The 24,287-nt window shown below is 40.7% G+C and overlaps 1 protein-coding gene across 1 annotated transcript; it reads left to right on the forward strand.

Annotated features, from left to right (window-relative positions):
* UGT8 (UDP glycosyltransferase 8) lies at positions 1 to 23,939 on the forward strand. The gene is made up of 5 exons (XM_010290366.1): positions 1 to 825; positions 17,318 to 17,460; positions 19,482 to 19,558; positions 21,042 to 21,261; positions 22,922 to 23,939. The coding sequence occupies exons 1-5, from the start codon at positions 4 to 6 to the stop codon at positions 23,283 to 23,285; spliced, it is 1,626 nt and encodes a 541-aa protein (XP_010288668.1). The 5' UTR covers positions 1 to 3; the 3' UTR covers positions 23,286 to 23,939.
* The last annotated feature ends 348 nt before the right edge of the window (positions 23,940 to 24,287 follow it).

Here is a 24,287-nt window from a genome sequence, read left to right on the forward strand (position 1 = left end):
GCTATGAAGCCGTACACTCCAGCGTTCATTCTCCTGTGGAGTGCTGTTGGGATAGCAAGGGCTGCCAAAATTGTTGTGGTGCCGCCAATTATGTTTGAAAGCCATCTTTATATTTTCAAGACTCTGGCCTCAGCCTTGCATGACCAAGGTCACCAGACAGTGTTTCTCCTCTCTGAGGGCAGAGAGATTCCTCCATCTAATCACTATAGACTTCAGCGCTACCCAGGGATCTTTAACAGCAGCACCTCGGATGATTTTCTCCAGTCCAAGATGAGGAGTATCTTCTCTGGGAGACTGACAGCCCTCGAACTGTTTGATATCCTGGACCACTATTCCAAGAACTGTGACATGATTGTTGGCAACCAAAACCTCATGCGTACCCTGAAACAGCAAAAATTTGACCTGCTCCTGGTAGATCCCAATGAGATGTGTGGATTTGTTATAGCTCATCTTTTAGGGGTTAAATACGCCGTCTTTTCCACTGGCCTCTGGTATCCAGCAGAAGTGGGTGCTCCAGCTCCCCTGTCTTATGTTCCAGAATTTAACTCGCTGCTCACAGACCACATGAACCTATTTGAGAGGATTAAAAACACTGTTGTTTATCTTATTTCAAGATTTGGAGTCAGTTTTTTGGTTCTGCCAAAATATGAAAGGATAATGCAGAAATACAAGGTTCTGCCGGAACGGTCCATGTATGACTTGGTTCATGGATCCAGCCTGTGGATGCTTTGTACTGATGTAGCTCTGGAATTTCCAAGACCGACGCTGCCCAATGTTGTTTATGTGGGAGGAATCCTAACCAAACCGGCCAGTCCTCTGCCAGAAGTAAGGTTTGCTGAGCTTTACAGTAATTTCTGTGGTATCTGGTTGACCTCATATGATGAGTGGCAGTTTTTAAGCAGCGAATTTCAAATGGGATCTAATGTCTTTTGTTGTTGCTTGGTGAAATACACCCTTGAAGTCACTGGAAGTAGCTTGGGGTGGTGGTGAGGGGAACTATCAGACAAAAATTCGTCAAAATGAGTCTTTTGTCGTTGCAGGAAGTATTTTGCTGTTGAGTAAGGTGCTTAATGGTATAGTAGAGGGGAAAAACGGCGCATGCTGTCTTGGAAACTACACCGTAGCTTCTAAACAAGTATGTGTTGAAGTGAGAAGAAGGGAGAACAGATGAACATTGCTTATGCTTAAAGAAGCCCGCCAATAGGTTATACTGTCTAATTTCACAGTATTGGTGTTTTTATGGAGAGTTTGCTTCCCTTGGCTTGGTAGGTAAAAAGGTCTTCAAAACTAGGTGTATATAAGCATGAAGAGATTGTGTATAGGCAGAGAAATGGAGATGTGAGTTGACATAAATGGCACTGCTGCTCTACTCGGATACGAATTTTTAGGGCACACTTACTGGCTGTCAGGTACTGAACTTCAGACTGAAATAGTAATAGTGCCTGGCTTGATTCCAGAAATCCTGGCTGTACAGATTAATAATTAATTTTGATTACTTCAGTGTACCATGTGATCTTTGATACCTGATATCCAAGAATGCTGCTGTTTAGCAACAGCAACACAATGATGACAGGCAGAACAAAATTTCACAGAAAACCATGTCATTTACACTTCTATTTGTGATACGTAAACAAAATAGATCTTGAGTTGGAGATGGTTATTAATGGACACTTCTGGCTGGGTGATAAATAGGTAGGTAGACCTGCAATGCTCTACGATTTGTTTCTAAAAATGCTTCATCCAGCCTTTGCTTTTGACATGTAAATTGCCAGCCATACTTTTCATCTGTTTTAGCCTGAAAATTGGTTGTGGAAGGCTGCGTTGGGTTTTTTTGGGTGTTTTGTTTGGTTATTTTATTCTTTGCAGTCAGTAGTGTCTTGACTTAGCAGTACCTTTTTCACCAACTTGGAAAAAATCAGATGGTTCTCAGCTTTGGGCTGCAGGACGTGGAACCTGTGCCAATTTCCTCACCTTTCTTCCTCCCCTGCTCAAGTTTAAATGCATGTGGGCTGAATGAGAGTGGGCACTTGCATCGCACTCTGAACTATATCCCAGCATATACTATTGTCCGTTCTCCAAGGTGTCATCAGAGATGACCGTAACAGTGCTGCTTCTGACTGATTCTTCCTGTGTGCCTACTAATCTATTTGTGTTTAGAAAGTGTCAGACTGCACAGACATCCTGAGAAAGCAAACTGCAGCTAGCCCTGTGCTGTCTAAACAAAGTTCAGCCCTATTCTCTCCAGGAAAACCTTGCTGGCTGGATTGAGCTTCAGCTCTTCATTTTCCAAAATGATATTTTTCTTGTTCTGTAAGAAGAAAAATACCTTTGCATGATAAATTTGGGCACTATGTTAACATTGCCTATTTTTGTCTCTGTAGATTGGTCTTCAGGGTAAAAAATTAACTGTCCTCAAAAGCAGATTCTTTCTTTGGTGTAAAATGGAGTGGAAAAAAAACAAAAGGAGCAGTTTTCTTTCAATGTTTTGCTATGGGGGGGTGTGTGTATAGATAGAGGTATATATTTGTACGCACATATGTAAATACATATTTGGAGCCTTTTGAGATTATATTTCTGTGCACTTCCTAAATTTACTCTGGAACCACAGATACTAACCTGCTATAAAATCTTACAATGCTAGAAGGTGGAACAGTAAGTAAAATGTTGAATATAACCAGACTGACAGTGACCTTGAAATGGATCTGTAGGTAGAGTGCATGCTGGCAAATACTTATTACGGGGCAGGGGAAACCCCTGTAGTTGTTTGTGAACTAAGACATATATTACCTTCTCTTTGGTTCTATTGGGCAATTAATTCTTAACGATGTTCTAAGTGCAGGAATTGATTGAATGAGAGAGAGACAAAGTGAGTGTGTTCATCTTTTATCATATGATTTTTCCACGCCCAAACTGTTACGCATAATCCCACTGTGGTATGTATCATAGGTAAATTATTGGGCAGTCAGTTTGTTTTTACTGAACTGTTAGATAAAATTCATAACTGTTGCCTTATTCTGGTAGACTAAAATTGGCTAGCTAGTGCTGCAGAAGTTTTCAGCTATTGCTGCATCTCTAAGGCAGGAGCCTTTGCTAACTTATTTTCTGCATCTTTTAGCCTGGTGCATTATGTACTGGAAATGGTGATGCTTGAGGTGCTGTCTCATAAATGAAAGCTATGTTCCTGGCCAGAGATGATCATCAAAAAAGGGCATGTGGCTGGAGAAAACAGCTTTAGTAGGCAAATTTAAGTTACTTTACAAGCTGTTCAGGTCTCTTACCTTCTCTAAAACTGCTTATGAGTAGTCTAGTCCACTTTTTCTGGTAGAGAAGTATTAGGAAAAAAGTCAGTGTTGTTTTTTCAAGTCTAAAATACCTGCTCCACACGAAATACCCAGGCACCTCAGCAGTGGCACTGCTACCTTGTTGGCAGAGAGAGTTTGTTATTTTTTTGGCAGGGTGGGGTGTAGTGGTGAAAAAGGAGAAAGTAGGTTGTTTAGCCAAATCAGAATTCTTACACCGAACTGAAAAGCTCTAGTTCTCTGCTAAGAAGTAACATCTTGAAAAGAAAAAGCAGAGAGTAATAATTAATCGCAGAGGAGACAAAGGTCAAGGCCTTTTAAACTGTTAGGGGATGGCTGTTTAATTCTAGGGGGTATGGTAGCTCTGTTTTGTGGTTGCTCAGAGTCTGTACCTGTTTTCCTTAAACTTACTGTAAAGAAAAGTCAGAAAAACACAGCTTTAAAGGTAGCACATAGAAGGGGGTGCTGAATATCCATGTCAGGTAACAGTGCCCGTGTGAGGGGAAATGAACCTGACTCCTCCTTTGCTCTGTCCCATCTATGTTAATATCTATGTTAATATTTTGGTTCTGGGCAGTGCAAGGGTTTTGTATATCCCCTGATCATTCTGGCTTACTGCATGCAGGCTCCCTTTGTACAGTATTTTTGGTGCAGGTAAACTGGATTTATTTTGGAGGATGTTAAGCTGGAACCTTTATTTTACCTGCAAACCAAATGCTTGCTGGTGTCTGATAGGAGACATAAGGGTCTGTAGCAGCGTTTGGCCTTTTGGATGGCATTAAGCGATATGCTTCGTGGGGGGAATGCTCAGATCGGGGACCACAATAGACGTTGCCAGATTCAAGCTGCTGGAGCGTGCACAGTGTATATGCGGAGCTGTTTCTGTTCCTGCTGTGCTGGCATGGTGCTCGGATAGGGGAAGGCTGCAATCCCTGCAGGGTCCTTATGTTAGCTGTGCATCTCACGTGTCAGCTACGAAGGGAACTGGCCTTACAGGGTTGAATCCTTACTGCCCTGCATAGGCCAGAAACCACCGGTAGCCGATCATGCAGTTTGCGTGGTGGGCATGATTTTTAGCTGCTGCTGAGCTCTACAGCACTTACGGCCACAGTGCACAGCACCTGGCTGTGGTGTGCAAACTGCAAATGTGTCTTTGGGTTGCAGCCTGCCCAGATGCTTCGGGAAGCCTTCGCCAGGCTCCGATCCTACTTTTTGCTCTCCCTCTAAGGCAGTGCCCCGATGTCGGTCTGCACTTGGCGCAGTGTCCCTCGGCACGGTTACAGTGAACAGCACGCTGACGAGCGGAGCCAAGAAGCCAGGGAGGAGAGCAGCAGGTCCTTTGGAGGTCACGGCTCTGCCCGGCTCCCTGTGGCGCCTTGCGGCACGGCACTGGCATCTGGGAGCTTTCTCCTTGGTCTAGTGTGGGGGGTTAGTCTTGCCTTTTACAGAGAGGCAGTATGTCAGGGACTGAAATTCCTGATGATGGCACGTTTCCTCCTGTGCTTTTCTGATACCTGCTGCAGGTGGATGAAGCTGAGCATAACTAGTGTCCTGTGTTTTGTCATGGTGGGAGGACTGATAGTGGCTTTGCAAAGCTCAGTGTAGGCAATAGACACCACACAGTTAGGAGTCGGCTTCTGCGGTGGCTAGTGTGCGATTTTGACCGGTTAAAGTGCGTGGATTTAGAAGGAGGTTCTTGCATAAATGGCATGCTCTGTAAAAGATGAGGAGATGGTTAATGTGGCTGCAGCCATTACCTGTAAGTGAATAAAGTCTTGGATGCACATGGGAAAAACTCCAAAAAGTGTGTATTTTGAATTGCATAGAGTACAGTGTGAGCAGAATTAGCCTTGAAAAGATCAAAAGCTAGAGACAGACCAAATATTGAGACTTTAAGGTCATTGCTGACTTAAACTATTAAGGGTATGGTATTACCTGGCAATATTTTCCAGATAACTGGCAGTGGCCATTAGGAAAGTAAAAGGCTTCTCTGTCCCTTTTTCTTACTATACTTCTCTGGAGGGATCTTGTGAAGCTGAATGAAGCTGGCTTTTTAAAGTAACACACATATTAAGAAAAAATGGGGAAACGTCAGCTATGGCATTTATATTTTCTCAATAGCTTGAGAAGTAGTTACGCATTAATCAGCCTGATAAGATACGTCCTTGAATCAGGGTAGAAACCTGACGGGTGCTACAAGCAGCTGCCTTGGGAAATACCTGGTCCCTGGTGAGGAGGGGACAGAGGGCACTGGAAGTGAGCTGGTGTTTTCGCTGCAAGAAAAGCATTTAACAGCATTTCCAAAGCACTCCTTTCCATCAACTAGTTGATTATGTAGATGCGTTTGGACATCGGTTATACTTGAGATAATCTGTGTCAGTGTTCAGAAAAAAAATCATAAGCTAAAATGATGCATACCCTGTACTTAATAAGTTGAGCTGCTGCTTTTTCACATCTGCACAGTTTTTAAAGTTTCATACTTGCCTCTCTAACACTATGCTTTTTTTTTCAACGCTGATCTTGACGTGATGCTTTGGACTGAATGCCATTTGTCGTTGATAGGAAAAGAGAAACAAATGACAGTTTATTTTTTAATTCTTCTGTACCTGGTTAAACTAAATGTATGCTGCAAAGGAGGGTGTTCACATTTCACTATTAGAAGCTGTCCTTTCAGCCCTAGCTGTCAACAAATAGTAATTACAGTAACTTACTTGCTCCTCCCTGTAGATCTCTTATCTAATCTTGTTATTATACAAATCTAGATCTATGTAACAAATTGGTGGCTTTGAAATATCTTCACTAAAAAGGTGGGGTTTTTTTCTGAGTCTTCCTGATAGTTGTATGTTTACTAGGTGTGTGTTAGCTGATACTAGTATTTATCTTTAAAATCAGGTGGAAGAATAAAGAGATGTTTTATTCCTTAGATCAGATTTTTTCTCCTTTGTTCAAATTCAAGGACACGGTCTATAAGCTCTTGCAGACTGCAGCAGTAGATTTTTGCACATGGCATAGCACCATCATTTTATTTTCTTTTAAAGTCTGGGGAATAGCTCTTGTAGAGGGACTTTGACAGTAAATTTATGGTGATGTGAAGCAATTCTAGAGCTGTTGTAAAATGCATGTGAGTATCAGCTTGGGAGGCAAAAAGTCTTTTAAGGATGATAGAGATTATGGGGCACTGTGTAAATTTTGTGCTGAGCCATATGATGATGTATTTTTGGCTCCAAAATACATTTCCACATAAAGCTTCTCCCCTGTCCTCCACACACACCCCACACCCCCTAGCTTGATCTTTTGCTACACAACTAAGTGTTGCCTGAGCTCTTCAGGTACCCACAGTCATAAAACTGACGTCATCTCGTGTCTGAGATGCTCCGGCGTAGCTAGGTTGATGAACCAGGTCTATTCCTGCTATACTGCTGCATTTTAAATTCGGGAAGATATGTGACTCAGCATCTACCTGTGTCGTGTAAGACACAGGGAAAAGGATGCAGGGCTGATTTCAAAAGTCACTTAAGTATTTTCAGTCAAACTTGGTCAGGAAGGCAGGTCCTCCAAGTACACATGAGAAACGTAAGCTGGCATCCAGTGATCTGATGAACGAACACCAAACCTCTTCAGCAAGCCTGTGCTGTCCATTAAAAAGCAAGTTTACTTGGCATGTGGATAGTAGTATGAGGTGGTTATTCCTTCAGCTCCAATGATTGTGTGTACTGGGAGTGGAAAATGCAAGGTTTAGACCTTGGATGTTGCATAGGTCAAATTATGAAAGTTAAAAGCAATGGAAGTTATTTTACTGTATTTCTTTATTGAAAAAAATCAAACCGGTTAATATAAGCTACTGTTATAAACAGGTTTTCTAGTTTTAAATATTCTAATTCATCATTTTTGTATTGAAATGCACAAATCAACAAGATCTGTTCACTTTGGTAATGTGCAATGCTTTAACTGTGAGTGTGACTTGCAAGGTTTTAAGACTGACCTGTATGTTAGGACAAATAATAAGCTAGTAGTTTTTCCATCGTCTAACTTCTCTGGCGTACTGTAGAAAAATTTCTAACATTATGTAGAGGAACAGAAGATAGGAACTGATTTCCAAAGGCATACATTTTTCTGTAGTATTTGCAATGTGCCTGAGCTTGAACACCATGTTTGTATAACTTGGGAAATGGGGATGTGTTCAAAGCTGACATTGAAGAGCAGCAAGCCTAATTATTAATATTATTGACTTTAAAAAAACAATCTTTGTAATCAAGCCAACTTCTCAGATGTCCTCATTGCTTAAAGATTATTTAAGTGAAGTGGATAACTGGTGATCGGCTAATAAGCTGGTTGGGCTTTGTTATATCCTGTGGTTGGGGTAGTGTTAGCACCCGTTGTTTGGGGTGGGAGGTGTCTGTGGCAGGGGCCTCCAGGAGGGGATGGAGGCTTCTGAGGAAGAATTGAACATGGCAGATGGGAAGGGGATGGTCCCACGCCTGGCTCTGTGCCCTGGAGGTAGTGGCTGAGAGCTGGTAGTACGTAACCTCTTCCATGGTTGGGCTTCAAGCACCTCTTGCCTGACCTTTTGAAGAGTGCTGGGAAAATCAGCAATGTATCTTCAGCTTCTCTGCTGAGAAATACATCTCTCTTCCCAGTAATGCCATTCTCATTAAAAGCTTGCCTTCAAGGGAGTCATCGTTTCAGGGAGTCAATTCATGTTTGGCTGAAATCTGGTGTACAGGAATTTTTTTCAGTGCCCGGTTCAGTGGATGTACTTTACAGATGACCTGAAGTAAAGTCGTTTTTCGTACCCTGACTGAGCAATCTTGACAGTGAAGCTGCTCGTAGGTCACAACAGGACCTTGGACAGAAGTTTTGTTACTAATAGTCTTGTCCTAGTGGTTTTATTTTTTGTTTGTGTTTTTAAAAAATGTATAGAATTATTTTTTTAATACAACAAAACACCTCTGTAAGTGAGTATTAACGTTGACCTGCTGTTTTGCCGCTGGTTGTAGCTCCGTTGCATCTCATGGAGTTTTCCCAGGCTGCTATAAATACTGGAAAAAGAGAAGAGGGAGGAGGTAAGCTCCAGGGAGAAAGTAAAGGTATTTAATCTGAAGAGGAAATGAAGAACAACTTTATTAAATCAAAGCTGCAGGTTAGAATTACATCTCCTATCATCCACAGAGAACAGGTGTCATCCTGGAACAATGAAAGACAAAATTTCCAACCTAAATTAGTTGATAATGTGGATTTATGGATGTGGCTATATGTCAGTATCTGTAATGCAGAGGTCTGGATTTAAAATTCAGCTTCTTTTCAATTTTCTTCTTACCGTATTTGCTGCAACTTAATACGACCTGATGTTCTGTAGATGGAATAAGTAAAAACAGTCTGCATACTTAAAACTGTCTTTTCTTAACTGTTACTTGTACAGCTTTTCCTACAACATAGGCAGCTGCTGAAACTGTAGGAGGACTGGCAAAACTGTGGTTAGTGTTTACATTTAATAATCATAAACTTGTCTGTGTATGTTTACAAGTTATACGATGGCGCTTAGTGCTTAGGAAGGTGAAGGGTTTTTTCATATTTTTCTTAAGAGACTATTGCCTCTGTGGTAATGTCAACAAGGTTTTTAATTCGAATCGTGGATTTGAGGATACCTCTGCACATGCTACCCTCTGCAGTGATTTTAAATAACCTCTCTTGAAGGGCAAGCTTCTTGTTTTCGACTACCTTCCATTTGTTTGAAAGGCAAAGTTGCTTTCCCAGGGTGCTTGCCAAAGGTCCAGTGAGTAATGGATTTTTGACAGTGTTGCATCAAGGAAGTACTTGCGCGGCAGTTTTCTGGTTGACCTCTAGTTTTAGGCAGACTGTGTTCTCGGAGGCTTCATTGGATATGCCTGTAACTCTAGAGAGGGCTGAGATACAGGAGAAAAGACAAAGGTGTGCCGTACTGTATTTCTTGCCTGTGTTTTTGAGTCTGAATTTCATTCCTCTTTAAAGTTAAATGGACTTAAACATTCTGTTGGTGTTGGTTGTTAAGTGGGCAAAGGCCATAGAGGTCAGGGACAAGAAAATGCAATATTTTAGACATTGAAAAGCTTCATAAGGGTTTAAAGACATTTTTTCCCCCCAATACATTTTGATAAGCCAAATATGCAGCATCTATATACCAGATAACTAGTGAGAAACATAAAAGGGAAAACTCTGTATTTTGACAGGGCTGAATCTGTGTCTAGTATCATTGAAGCAGCACTTTACCAACAGCATTGTTCGATTAATATGTGATGGCAGTGCACTTAGTAGTGCTTGGGGTCCTGATAGAAAACAGTTCAGATCCTGCAGTTTGTTTCCCAACTGAGACTGTTAGCATGGCTTTAACCAGCAAGAAAATAGAGGAATTTAGTCTAATGCCATAATCTGAGTAGCCTTTTTTAATGTCTACAAAGTATTGGTTTTGGAATTATCTTCCTCTATGCTAACACGAACTACAAAATACTGAAAAATAATGTGAATGTTTACTGCATGGACTTTGTGTACAGGTAGGTTTCATTAATAGAATGAGATTTGTCAGCATCTTAATAGTATGTGGCAACGGTCAGGCAACATCAGCATATCTAGGGAGGACAAGATTTAAAGGTTGTTGAGACTTTATAAATACCCTGCCTTTTCTGTTTCATTTCTAGAAGTTTCAGGTTGACTTCAGACAGCAGAATAAATGGAGAGGAGAGGGGGAGAGACCAGAAAAAATACATTTAGTGACAAGCTCACAACAGAGGAGGTCTGTGACGGACAGCAACTTGTACTCGAGAAAAGAGAACTATTAACCCAGGGGGAATTGGTGGAGTGGGGAAGGATCTTGTCCTGCTTGGGAGCAGTATGGCTGCTGCTAATTGAACTGTCTGAGCCTGATGATATGAAAAGGACCTAAACCTGGTAGAATGAGATGAGCATGTTTGCCTCGTGGCTTTTAAAAGGCAGGAATTTAGTTAGTGGAAAAATAACCTTCAGAGTGTGACACACGCACTGGCCGATGCGGAGATCTTCAGCTGAGCCAGCATAAGGCAGCTGGATGTGTTGAGTCAGGGAGGTGTGAGCTGTCTGCTGCTCGGCGCAGTCAGGTGTTTGCTGTGGTCTCCCATGTCCTTTGCTTGTTAGAGCAAATAAAAAAAAAACAAAACAAAACACCCTTTTTTGTTGTAACCTATTTACAAATTCATGGCAAGTAAATACAAACAGCACACTTTGCCTAAAGTGACGGCATTTCTCTGGATTTGCTGTAGACTAACATGTTATTTTGTAACTTGCAGATTATATGCTAGGACCCGGTTTGTTCAGTGATAGCAGAGGTCATATAATGGCATCTATGTGACCTTCAACCCCTTGTGCTGAAATGTTTTCAGTAAAATTTGAAATGAGGTTAAAAATGTATTAATATAGCATTTAAATATTTCACATGAGACAGGTACTATTTAGAAGATGCTAGAAAAGTTAGGATATGAAAAAAACGGTCTGTGCACCTTTCTGTTTGTTTATCAGTGAATGTGTCCTTCTAAAGATAACTTTGTGGCTTCTTATTCATTTATATTGAAATAGATCTGGTTTTGTCTACTCTAAGCAGCTTTTTATAGTAGAAGTTGCATAGTATGCCTGTGCTGTCCATTGGGGAATGGCGGTTTGGAACCATATTCAAAGAACAGACATTTGTGCTATTACACATTTGAATCGAGCAGCTGAACAGGGAAAGCTTCGGATATTAAACCCGGTTATGTTTGTATTTGTGTACTTTGTTTATCTGAAACAAAGCTCAGTATTAGGCACCGCTGGTTACTGCCAGCTGGGTCCTTGCTCTATAGTCACAGCTGTGCATTTAGCATCTAAGCCTGCTAAGAATAGCTAATTAGAAAATCAAACAGAACAAAGCTCACATAGTAGGGTCAGCACAATAGCATTCCTGTCTGAGAATGGTAAAAAGATATAATTTATTTTATTTTTTTATTCCTCCCCCCTTGTGCCTATAGTACATCATAGGTCAATAAGGGCTTATTCTCCCTATGCAAGCACAGGGAGAACCTCAGTAAAAGACCGGTACATAACTCAAAAACCTTCACTCTTCATTAACGGAGCGTCACACAGAAATCATTAATCACATGCAACCAAACTCGGAAAAGAGAAGAGGGGAAGGCCGTCGTGCCTGCTCCTGTGCAAAGCTCTGACTGTAATAAATACCCATGTTGAAAAACGAGAAGCCTGCTTAGGCAGCCTGTGAACAGTGTATATGACAAACTCAAGGCAGTGTTTTAAAAGCAAGCATGCAACTTCTGAGGGGTGAAGTGAAGCTACTATGTGAAAGCTTCCTGCCTAGGGAAGGAAGGGAATAGTAGCTGTCTGAGCGCCTTTGCCTGGTCTTCGCAAGTGCCACCCTCTCTGTGAGACCTGTAAGTGTGTTTAATTATCAGGTACTAAAAGGGTTTAGAAAGAAAGCACATCTGATGTGGAATGTGGTCGAAGATGAATCGGTACCTCCTTTGGGACTTGGTGTGCCAGGATCAGTCAGTTAATGTAAGTGAAACTAGGTATTTGAATGAACAGTTGGGAGCTTCAAAAAAAGTTTATAATTTCAGTCTCCTACTCATCTACTGTTTAGCTCAAACAACCTGCATTTGCACAGAAGTTGACATGAGGCAGAGACCTGATAGGATTTGCCACAGGGTTGTAACTGGAGCTCCCTTAAGTTTTTCATACCTTAGCATGCATTGATTTTTTTTTTATTAAATCACTTAAGTGAAAATGGTAATTAATGTAGGTATTAGATGATACTTTGTTGGGGATGCATATAAAGCTATAATTTGATGAAAACTAAAATTCAGTTAGAAAATGTAGTTCACAATTCAGTTCAGAAACTGCGCATGTGCTGTAGTAGACCTGACAGGTTCTCTCTCTTTCCCATGGCCTAACCTCATCCGAGGTTGTACTGTGCCTGGTGAGGAGACGGCGGTGGGCAAGGAGACATGTGATGTGTCTAGCTGTAGGTGCTCAGACTTACCCTTTGGGTGAGTGCCTCCGCTGACTGTTGAGATAGCCTGGAGAAAACAGCCTCCCTCGCTCAAGTCAGTTTTGTGAATATATCTCCAATCCCAGACTTTTCAGCTGTGTGTTTGTCTTAAAATTTCTGGAAAATCCCAATATACACCTGTGTCTCCAGCTTAATACTTCATTAATGTCAACTTGTTTTCAATGTGACCTTTCAAAGAAGAATGATTACATTTGTAATGCGTCAACTACAAGTTGTGTGAGTGCCTGTTCTAAGGTTTTTTTTTTTTCAGAAATTCTATTGGAACTTTTGCTTCCAAGTTGATCAAGGTTTGGGGGTTGTAATTGTTTGAGGTTTGATTCCTGGTTTGGAAGGGGAAAGCCAGGTCTCTGTAAGCTGCTGGTCAGTTTGTCAAGTTCGCAGGGTAGCCTCAGCGAAGCAATGTTGTCTGCTGGCTGTGATAGGACTTCAGATAATTGAGGGAAGAGTTTTTCCTTCTACACAATAAAAACTGAAAATACTTAATGTTTGGGGGAAAGAAGTGATCAGGTGCTCTATTACAGTCACTGAAAGAGAGAGCCATTTAATGAAGTGGTTGTCTTTGCGATGTGTATGTAAAATTTGAATTAACTGCAAAAGTCAAAGGTGTTTCCTTCTCACTTCTGTGTTCAGTTGAAGTTTGAAGAAGAGTTTGAGAAAGGCTTAGTAATGCAGCTCGTCATGTACTAGCCCCGCTCCCCAGACCTTTATTGTAGGTTTTGACCTCAAAAGTTGTAATTTCAAATATTAAGTATCCTTTCTTTACACTAAAAAAAATTGCACTGAATTTACAGTGAACCTGAACATTATTTAAACTGGACAAAAGGAGGTCGCTTTCCTGCTGTAAGCAAGGAGATGTAAAATGCTGCCTGAACAGGGAACACCGCTTTTGATGAAGGCAGCTTTAATGACTCATCCTGACTCGGTGTGTTTTCATACAGTATGTAATTAGATCGGGAAGACGGAATGTGATGGAGGTCAAATGTGTAAGTGGATTGAAGAAAAAGAAAGGGAGTGAATTCATAAGGGATGAGCCTAGGTGTCTCTGAACATTTTAGCGTACGGCATTGGAGTGGTGGTTTCATTGAGGCTGGTACTTGGGGTGTTAGGGCTAATATGGCCTTAATGAATGGAAAGGTAGGAAGGTGACTAAAGGCTATGGTGGCTAGATGGGCTGAAATTGTGGGCAAACAGAATTGTGCTGTGGCATCAGTGTGTTCTCTTCCATGACACAGGTTTTTGCTCAAAGCTTGTATTTTGCCCTGCTTGTCCTGCAGCCCAGTTGCTGTGGTACACTTCCTAAACTAAACATTAGGAACGTATATGTGGCAATTCAATGATGTACATAGCCTTAGTAATAATGCTGATGAAGTATTTAGTCTTTCACGTGCAAAGATCATAGCCTGCTTTTTATCCACTGTATTGCTTCTATACCTTCTGTATCACCACATAAAGAACAGGGTGACGTACAAGAAAATACTGAGCGTTTGTGCCATGGCCCAGCTAATTGTACCAGGATGTTCAGATCTATCTTGCAACCAAAGACTTATGAAAGCCACTTAGTTGGATTCAGTTTTGCTAAATCTTCAGTTTAGAAAGTCTGTACTAAAAAACTGTAGGAAGAAATAAATATAAGAAGTTAAAGGAACCTGAGAATAATGGATTCCTCCAGGTCATGAAGTTGGGGAGCTCTACAAGGAGGCAATCCAAGTCCCCTGTTCTTAGTTTCCTCATTTTTACTTAACTTTTGCATTTTTAGCAATGCTTAATTAAGGCTGTGTTATGCCAGGAATTACACAGATATATTCAAGGAGAACCCTAGACCTGACAAGTCTGTAGTTCATTTTCTGCAGCCCATGCATGGTACTGATCTCCAGCACCCCTTTGGGGAAGCAGGTTGGAAATGGGCTGCAGATCAGAAGGCAGGCAAGCAATTCCTCTTGCTACCAGCATGATGTAAAGCTTAAGTAAAATTTGGACAAATTTGAGTGGGGGAGGAAAAGAACCTTCCAGTTGATGTCAAAATATGACAAGCTGAGCTGAAACTTCTGGATATTCTTGGGACTGGCACAGGACAGTTCTGACCCTGACTGTGTGAGGAATCAAAATCAAAGTCTTTCCAATTTAGCACCCTAAAAGAAACCCCCACGACAACTTAAAGTTCCTTTGCTTCTGATTTGGGTTGGCCAGGCATCATCCAGCTCTGGTCTGTAAGCTCATGGTAGCTGTAGTTCTGTCTGAGCTAAGTTGCTGCCTGTTGCAATTTTGTTAATTGTTGTGTGCCTGTTGGATCACAGCTGATTTGCACCTGGCCAACTCAGAGCATGACCAATCTCCTTTTATTTGTCTCTTCCTTGTGTGGACCTGTCTGCAGGGGAAGCATGCCTGATACCTGAGGTTAATCAAAATCTTTCCATGCAAACTTCTGTTGCTTGGATCCCACTTTGAGAGCTTGTGAGTGTGCAGTTGTGTGTTGCCACACTTAGAAAGTGGGTCAGGAGAGGAAGCATTCGGATGATAAGCTTCAGTTCATACAAAATGAAGCTGTTTGTATTCTGTTCATTTTTGTTTTTCTATATAATACCATTTAATATGACAAACAAATTGCATCTTTTGAGCCTGATGGCAGGATCTTGTTTGGCCTGTCAGTATTCTGAGTTCCCCTTTGTACATGTTATGTTCCACTGAAGTGGTAGAATTACCTTCAAAGGGAAGAGTTACAGAGGTTTGACTATGACATCAGCCATAATAACATGAAGCAGGTTGCTTTGCTATTGCACAACAATAAAATGCAAAAGCCTGTTTGTAGAGTGACTCTAATTCCATGGTACATAGTGAAGTTCCTTTCTTTTCTACATAAAATTCTAAGTACTTAGTAGCTATTTGTTGTTATACATGGGGATTTTTGAATGCTATTTTAGAAATTCCAGTACAAGGAAATATTTTATACCTCCTCTATGTTTACATAATGATGTATAATTCTCATTCTGTATAAATCAGAGTTCTGAAGTCTCACAGAATTTCTAATTAAGCACAGAGGAGCGGTAGCAGTAGTGTTGGGAGCTGTTCCTTATCTGGAACAGACTGCTCTTCTAGCAGCAGAAACCACGTATCTGACCAAGCATAAGTAGTCGCAGGTGGGACTTCCCGATGCTGAATGAGAAATACTTGAGCAGTAGTGCCAGCTATCCTGTTATTTGTTGTTATTAAAAAGCAAACAGTGGACTTTGTGCCACTGATCGCAACCATTTGGGCCCCACAGTTTAGCCCGTTTTAAGTCCCACCTCACTGTCCATTTGTGTAGCCGGTGCCTCATCAGTTTGTCTGTGAGGCTGTAGTGGGAGGAAGTGCTGAAAGCCTTACTCAAATCAAGGTAAATAACATCCACTGGTCTCAACTCATTAACTGAGCCAGTTTTCTTGCTGTAGAAGGCTGTTGGGTTGATCAAGCTGATTTTTTATTTTTTTTTGCCTCCATAAATCATAGGATCATTAAGGTTGAGAAAGACCTTTAAGATCACCAGGTCCCTCTGTCAACCCAGCACCACAGTGCCCACCAAACGATGTCCTGAAGTGCCACGTCTATATGTTTTTTGAACACCTCCAGTCATAGTGACTCCACCACTTTCCTGGGCAGCCTGTTTCAGTGCTAAGTCCATGCTGAGTCCTCCATTCATGTTGTCCTTAATATGTCTGGAAATGACCTCCGGGATTATTTGCTTCGTCACCCTCCAGACGGAGGGTGAGCAGCCCATTCCATGGATCCTCCTTTATGAAAATGCAAGTGACTCTTGCTTTTTCTTTTTTTTTTTTCTTTTTTCTTCTCTCCAGTCCCAAGGCACTGAGGTGTTCAGTGCAATGAAACCCCGGACCAGCCGAGGTTGTGCATAGGGCGCTCCTGCCGGTGACCACGTGTGGGCTGAGCATCTCTAAGGGTGAAAGCCCCGAAGTCCTGTGTAGCAGAAGGCAGGGGACCTGACTCTGCTGCAGAAGAAGCATTGCAGGGTGACCTTCTGTAAAAGCTGCTGCCTCAGAACTTGAATCTCACAATGTGGCCATCAGGTTACCCCCAGGAGATTGATGTTGGTTCTGCTTTCAGAGTACTCCTGAGCAGCACAGTACTGCAGACCTCTGCTTTCAGCATTGTTGCCTTCTTTGCCTAAGTTGAGGCAACCCTTGAATCAAGAGGGTCAGCAAAAACTGCATTGCAAGAGGCGTGATTTCAGAGTAATTAGAGGAGGAGGATGAGCCTAAGGATATAAAGGGCTTTGGCTTTTGTTACACATGTATATACATTTAATGTAATGCTGGTACCTTGCCGGGGAAGAGGCACACAGTTAGGTCTAAGATCAAGTACATAGAGCCAAGGAAAGAGGGACATCGACCCTGTAGTTGCCATACAGGTGCAGTATTGTTCCTTGCTCCTAGAGATATTGGAGCAGGGAAAACTGTGTTTTTTGAAGCTCTGACTTCTTTCAGGTTGTGTTTATTATTTTTACATAAATGAAAGAAAAAACAAGGCTTTTGAAGTACCCTCACTTTCTTTAAGGCTAGAAATCACACAGTTGAGTCCCAGACTTCACTCATGTATTTCCTGTGCTCTACTTCCAGACTAATACTATGAGAGAGTTCTAATTATAATTTTCCGAGTTAAAATGTAATGTGTTAACACGTGAATGTGTGCCAACCGATCAGTTAAGAAAGGACAAATTGTCTTATGAAACTGGTTGTTAATACGGAAGCTAAAACAAACCCGGAAGGATTTTGCTGCTCATAGCCTGTACCATGGATTCTGGATCGAGTCATTGCACTCTAACTGCTAAAAAGTTTATTGCTTGAGACTTGGCTTGTGAAATAACATCAGGACCAGCAACTGTTATTGCTAAGCAGTGTTTATGTTATCTGTTTCTGTGGTTTACCTATTCCTCTATGGTGCTCAGTATAAATTTTCGCTTTAACAGGATCTCCAAACGTGGGTGAATGGTGCTAAAGAAAATGGCTTTGTCCTCGTCTCATTTGGAGCTGGAGTGAAATACCTCTCAGAAGATATAGCAAATAAGTTGGCACATGCTTTGGCGAGACTGCCTCAGAGAGTTATTTGGAGGTAAGAGCAATGATAGCTGTACTCGGGGTGATTTGAAGCATGCTCATTGCCTAGTGTGCCAGCTTCATCTAGAGTTGCGGAAGCTGAAATTGAGACAGTCTGGGTGGCACAGAGGCCCTGACTCTTTTGAAAGATGCTCTTTGTGGAAATGTTGCAGTCCCCTGGTAATAAGGAGGAGCAATGATTTTGTGGCAGAATAAGGCTTAGGTTATACTCCTGTGCTGAGTGTATATCCTAGAAGGATTTGGGACAGTTAAAAGAGAGTCTGGGGTTATAACACTTGTGACATACTGTCGTCATTTTTGATAAAGAAGCCACCCTAGGGAGCAAGAATGACATCCTCTTGATTTAATCCTAGGTTTTCTTTCTGTTCTTTTTCCGTGCTTTTTCAGGCCCCTTCTCTTTTATCTGTAAACATAGACTTTCGTAATGGCTCTTCTCACTTGTCTTTTTCTGTAAGAAATTGGAGGATGAAAAATCTGCAGGAGTAAAAATCAGTAATAAGCTTTCTAATCTCTAAAAGCATCTTGAGTGGTGCGCTCTACTTGCTGTAAAAATCCAAGAACTCCTTAGTCAGCTCTTCCTCACATGGAGCGTTGCTCTGCAATATAATTCAGAGGTTAATGTGAACGATTGGTTTCCAAATAATCAGTGTCTTACAATGTATGGCCACTCTCCTTGCTGCACTTTCGGAGTAGTGTTAGCAGTCTATTTAGCAGCCAGTTCCCCACCATCTCGTAGGGACTGTTTTCACTGCTGTGTGTAATCGAAATAGTGAGCCCCACTAATGAACAGGAAAATGGAAATTCTTCAGTCTGTGGCACAGAACCTTTGGTAGATGTAGTCAAGATCATTGACCTGTGGCTTGTGTTGGATGCAGGTGGTTTTTATACTAGACGTTTCTGAAAATGAGCAAGGTAGTACTGCTTGTCAGTCGTGTGTCATGATGCCACATCAAGGAAATCTTTGTGGTTCTTTATATGCTTCTCATTATGGAGTACTACTTAGAGCCAAAACCAGTAACATAGTTTATTTGCTTTTATATAACTTAGCGTGAATAACGTAAGCTTTTTTCAACATACAGAACGTACAGGCCAGTTGTAAAGATGTATGGCTTGCTTAATTGGGAATATGTTGGTGATCCTTTATGAAGTTGTAGTTCTAATGCTCTCTAATAACCAGAATATTTTTAAGTCGTTCAATGGAGCTGTCACAAAACAGCTCTATCCTCTAGTAGTCGTTGTTAATTTTTCCCCTCTTTCTTTTCTGTTTAGAATGTATTTAACTTTCTATATTAACTGTATGTAACATTAATATGTAAATCAGTTTGTACTTTGAGCCTGTATTTTATGGGCTGAACTATTCCAGCAACCTCAGGTGAGCAAGGTGTTGCCACTGGGTTTCAGGAAACTGACAAATAAGAAAAATACACTTGTCTCAGTCTGATCCCAAACTTTTCATCAATAGCTTCTTGCCTCTTAAGCTGAGCTGTCAGCCTTTCCCTTGCTGATATTAGTAACTCCTTTTAAAATAAGACAGTGTCAATTAGAGCTACAGAGAACTGGCCAACTGAAAGGGAATGCCTTGTGTTGATGATAGGGTTTATTATTTGTGTGCTGATGGGATGTTCCTAGTGGTTATTTATCTAGTACCAGCCAGAGCTTTCAGTAAAGCAAAGAACTCGGAACCATAGTGAGGTTGTAAAACCCCTGGCCAGTCACAGTGGTAAAAGTTATATATGCTTTGAGAAGGAACTATGGTGCCGTTTATGTTAAAACACTGCATTTCAAGCTAGACTGTGAGGAACCGGAATGATCAAAACATGAAGTTGGAAAGTATTAGGTATTTACAACATTTTGGTTGAGACTATTTTGTATTCTTGTAGTAGTGAGCAAACAGTATCCCCAGGTAACTGGAAATCTGCTTAGGGCTCATGGATCATTTGGTTTAATTATCTGGTTTGAGTTCACTGATTTTGGTGGTCTTGATAACTCAGCTTCCATTTGATTTTATTGTCTTAGGTTTTCGGGAAGCAAACCAAGGAATTTAGGCAACAATACGAAGCTTATAGAATGGTTACCACAGAATGACCTTCTTGGTGAGTATCTATTTTGATCATATGTTGCTTATTCTCGCTTGAGTTCAGGTTGCTCTTCCAACAATATTCTACTGAATTAGCAGTCATTACAAAGCTATGATAGTTTCTGCAATGGAAGTCATAGAAAAATAATATAGAATTAATCAGAATTTCAAAATGATGAAATCGAACACCTTTCTGATGTTGACTATCTTTCTCTGGTACTAACTCCATTTTTTCCTTAAGTTAATAGGGTTGAGGGACGTAGTTATTACAAAACCTGTTTGGCCTAAAAAATGGGAAAATTTTTTGACAAGTGTCTTCTGTACCATGAAAGCTATGCAGTTGGAGAAAAAATAATTATTAAAGATAAATAAGTAGAAGCTTTCTTGAATCTGCTATTTTAGGGAACTGATGATTGTAACTCTTAATTTTTCTGTTATGAAAAAGCATGGTATGGTGTTCACTGGTCTCTTCATGGAAGACTCATAAAGCTGAGCATACGAAATTTGTTCGCATTGCATGGAAACAAGTCTTAAGGGTCTGTACATACTGCTGTATATATACACATTTATTTATTTTTCTCCAAACAAAGCTCTAATGGAACACGTGTTGCAAACTGATGATAACCTTTCTGTTTAACTAACCTGAGGTACTCCAAGTTCTCAGGTGTGGAGATGAAACATGGTATTCTTCCATCTTTTGGTAAAGACTGTTAGAGTCTATGTATCTTGGGTTTTTTTTTCCCCTTCCTTCCCTGTCAAAGCGTAGCTGAATACACTGCAGATCAGAGGGGCCACAGAATATGTATGGCTGTGTCTGGGATACCTGGATGTCGGTGTGTTTGCAAACAGCTCCAGTGCTATGATGGGCGCTGATGAACACGTTAAGGATGTGTGTGTGCATGTCAGCTAGACTATTTATCATAATGTAGTGATTAGGCAAATGACTTAAAGCAGGTAGATTTGTTTTGGTTACTAAATTGCTCTGAGGCAGTCTCATTTTTCTATTACATAAGGCTGTTACCATCGTTCTCAGATCTTGCTAGCCTGAAGTAAGGCATGTGAAGCTTTAGAGAGAATGTAACATCTGTTGTCCTGTCATTAAATAGCTTGTATTTCATATGAATAATGAGGAAAAATGCTCTCTCTCTGGCTCATTTGTACTGCTAAACTGTTTGTAGTAGTCACCTGCAGCTACTCAGGAGTAAACAATGTATATAATTACTCCATTAATAATTTTATGCAAGTCGTTTATATGAGAATTTTCTTTGCGTTGGACATTCCCTCTCTCTTAGTGTATAAGGAAATAATCTAATGCATGTGAAATTTCAGCAGGGTGTGTTTAAGGAGGAGGACTTCAGAACAAGTTGCGTTCATCTTTGCCTTCCTGAATTGCAGCCATAGAAACGTGGTACCCAGCTGCTTCAGTAACTTTACATTAAGGAGGTGTAAATGTTGGGTTTTTTGGTTTTTTTTAATCTTCATGCCTCTTCTGTTTTCAGGTCACTCTAACATTAAAGCTTTTCTTAGTCACGGCGGTTTGAACAGCATTTTTGAAACCATGTACCATGGGGTCCCGGTGGTGGGGATTCCTCTTTTTGGAGACCATTACGATACTATGACTCGTGTGCAGGCCAAAGGCATGGGAATATTGTTGAACTGGAAGACCATCACTGAGAGCGAATTGTATGAAGCCCTAGTAAAAGTTATTAATGATCCCAGGTATGGAATGAGTGATTGTTTCTTGCTTCTATTTTAAGTCCTTGTTAGGAGTTAAATATGCATGCACAGATCCATTGTGCAAGGGAAGAAAACCGCATGTTGAGATTTATTTGTGTGCACAGTTGGGGCAAGTCTTTGGATGGTTGTCCCATTTCACAAGATTACTCAACTGATCAGGCTTCTGTGTAGATACTAAGCTCCTTGCTCAGCCTACCAAAACTCAATTGTCTCATTTGCTTTTTGCAACAGTTGCCATGTGAAGGGCAGAAAGGTTATAGAAACAAAACTGTCCTGACTTAATCCTTATTGCAGACCAACATCTCTTTTTGTGTCATAATTACTCCATATTTAGCAGTCTGTCTGTGCTGCCTAAGAGGCCTGGAGCAAAATACACCGATACGATTGTAGGGTGGCATGTTTGGATTCTAGCTAAAAATAATGGATATATTAAAAAAAGAGTGACTATTTTGTCCTAAGATAAATTACCTTCCTCTTCTGGACAGCAGTACCTCTGTTATGGTCAAGAAGGCCATTTGTGTTTGCAATGACAATATTCTAACAGTGTTATGAATATAAGGACTGCAGTCTGTTCTTTGTAAATCTTATTTGTTACTCAGGTGGAGTAAGTAAAAGCCCATGAACTGAGTTTCATAACTCTTTCTAATTCCAGCAAACGAGTTTGCTCAGGGATATTAAAGTGCGACAAGAGTCACTTTACAAGTTTGCTCCGAATCCATTTTAAACATCTGTGATGTTCAGACCATCTCCAAATTAAAAGCAACGACGTGTTAGCTGGTGGTTTATTGCATTGAGCTAACTTTAGTTTTGGAGTACGGTGCTGGCACTTCTTGCTTGCATGGGAGCTAAGTCTTTACTTGGCACTTGCCTTGGGAAGGAGAAACCTGTAAGGAGTGAGCAGAACCGCAGCGAAGGGGAATGTCCCTGAAGAGATCTCGATTAACATCAGTTGCATCACCTTTCCTTTGTGCAGTTATCCTTAGTAGGAAGGCAAGACCTGCATAAATAATATGTTAACCCTGCAGCTGCAGTGAGAGGGGAGAGAAGAAATTTGACTTGATCGGCTACCAGGGATGGCATGTTGAAAAACAAAACAAAACAACAAAAAAACCCAAAACCAAACAAAAACCACAAAGTTTTCGGCTGAACTCTGGACCCAAGCGGAAATACTCTGTTGTGCAAGCAAAAACAAGTTTCTTGCTTTGTTCTGTGTTTCTCTAGTAATTGAGTTGCACAATAACATACAAGGGTGGTGTGTTAGACAGGGTATGTTGCCACTTCACAGTGGGAAGGGCAAATGTCTCACTCGATAGGATTCATTTTGGACTAGATAAGATTCTCCTCTGGCAGCAGGTCAGCTTGGCTCTTCATCGCTTTTGCTGGAGGGTGGATTTCTGCCTTTTGTCACACACAGGTCTGCTGTTCTAGTCATTCTTCATCAGTGAGCTGTAAGGACTGATTTTAAGACAGATTATCTGCAGTGTCTGTCCCTCTGTATGCTGGTGTTTGCGAGAGTCCTGCAGTAATACACTGTTTGATCTGAAGAGGCTTAAGTATGTTTACATGTTTGCAGGCTTGCATTGCTCAGAGCGCTGACGACGATTTTTCCTTTCTCCCTTTTCTTTCTTTTTCTTCCCCGCAGCTACCGGCAGCGGGCTCAGAGGCTGTCTGAGATTCACAAAGACCAGCCTGGTCATCCTGTTAACCGGACTGTATACTGGATTAATTACATCCTCCGTCACAACGGAGCCCAACATCTACGTGCCGCTGTTTACAGCATCTCTTTATATCAGTATTTCTTACTGGATATTGCCTTTGTTGTATTAGTGGGTGCTGCCTTACTTTATTATATTTTGGTCAGGATAACAAGATTTATCCACAAACAAAGCAAACATCTTTGGTCAAATGACGAACATAGTGCTGTTAATGGACATTACCAGAATGGGATACCAAATGGCAAGTACAGAAGAAATGGCCACATTAAGCATGAAAAAAAGGTGAAATGAGCCAACTGCCCTATGTAAAGTAGTAATGAATCAGATCAGTAATCGAATTTTATCGCTGTAACTTAGTCTAACAACTACTTAAAACCTCAATAAGCAGTTCTAACACTCCCCTTCAGTATGTAATATTATGTGACAAAATTCTACGGAACTAAGAAAAGTCTTTAAAAAAAAAAAAAAAAAAAAAAAGCAAGCACAACCTAAAATGGAAAATATTTTATTCTTAATACTGATGCAGAGAAGTTATTTTGGCACTGAAGTTTTTAGAAGCCTTAATTCTCTTAAAGTTATACAATGATCTTATTTATGAATTTTCAGTTTTTAAAAGCTAAATGTGTGCGTCCCAAATGAGGAAAGGTTTCTTTTTATTTGCAGAGGTTTTTCTTTTATTTTTTTATTATTTTAATATATCCATCTTTTAGCTGAGAGAACTTTAGAGCTAGCTCTGTTTCCTCTGTTGAAGGTCCAACATGTTGTGTAAGAATGCTGTTTAAAAAAAAATAATTTTTCCCAGTCTTTGTGCAAGGAATAGCAAGCTGCAGACTGAGAACACAGACATTTAAAAAACCCAAAACTTAAAATGAGCACTGAAGAAAAATGGCAAAAATATGTACTCCTTTTACTGATAAGCTGCATGACTCTTCTGCTCACTACCAGTACTTTGGAGAAAAGGGTCCTGAGCAAGTCTACAATATATGTTAATTTTTAATTTATACAAAGTGTTACTTCTTGCTGTTCTCTGCGTATATAATTTATGCCATGAAAATATTAGGGAGTTCCATTTCAGTTTAAAATGTGGCTGTGTGGGAAGTAGATTTGCATAATTAAGAGAAATAAATGAAACCACCAACAAGAACAAAACAAGGAGATCTAGCCCTGTGCTTCATGCAGAAGGTTTTGTAACGGCCCAGAGCTGTGCAGAATCAAACCACTATTTGGGGTTTGTTTAAAAAAACCAAACAACCAACAAACACCCTCCACAGTTGAATGTCTTTCCTATTAATT

The sequence above is a fragment of the Phaethon lepturus genome, unplaced genomic scaffold (genome assembly GCF_000687285.1).
Source record: "Phaethon lepturus isolate BGI_N335 unplaced genomic scaffold, ASM68728v1 scaffold10917, whole genome shotgun sequence".
NCBI lineage: Eukaryota > Metazoa > Chordata > Aves > Phaethontiformes > Phaethontidae > Phaethon > Phaethon lepturus.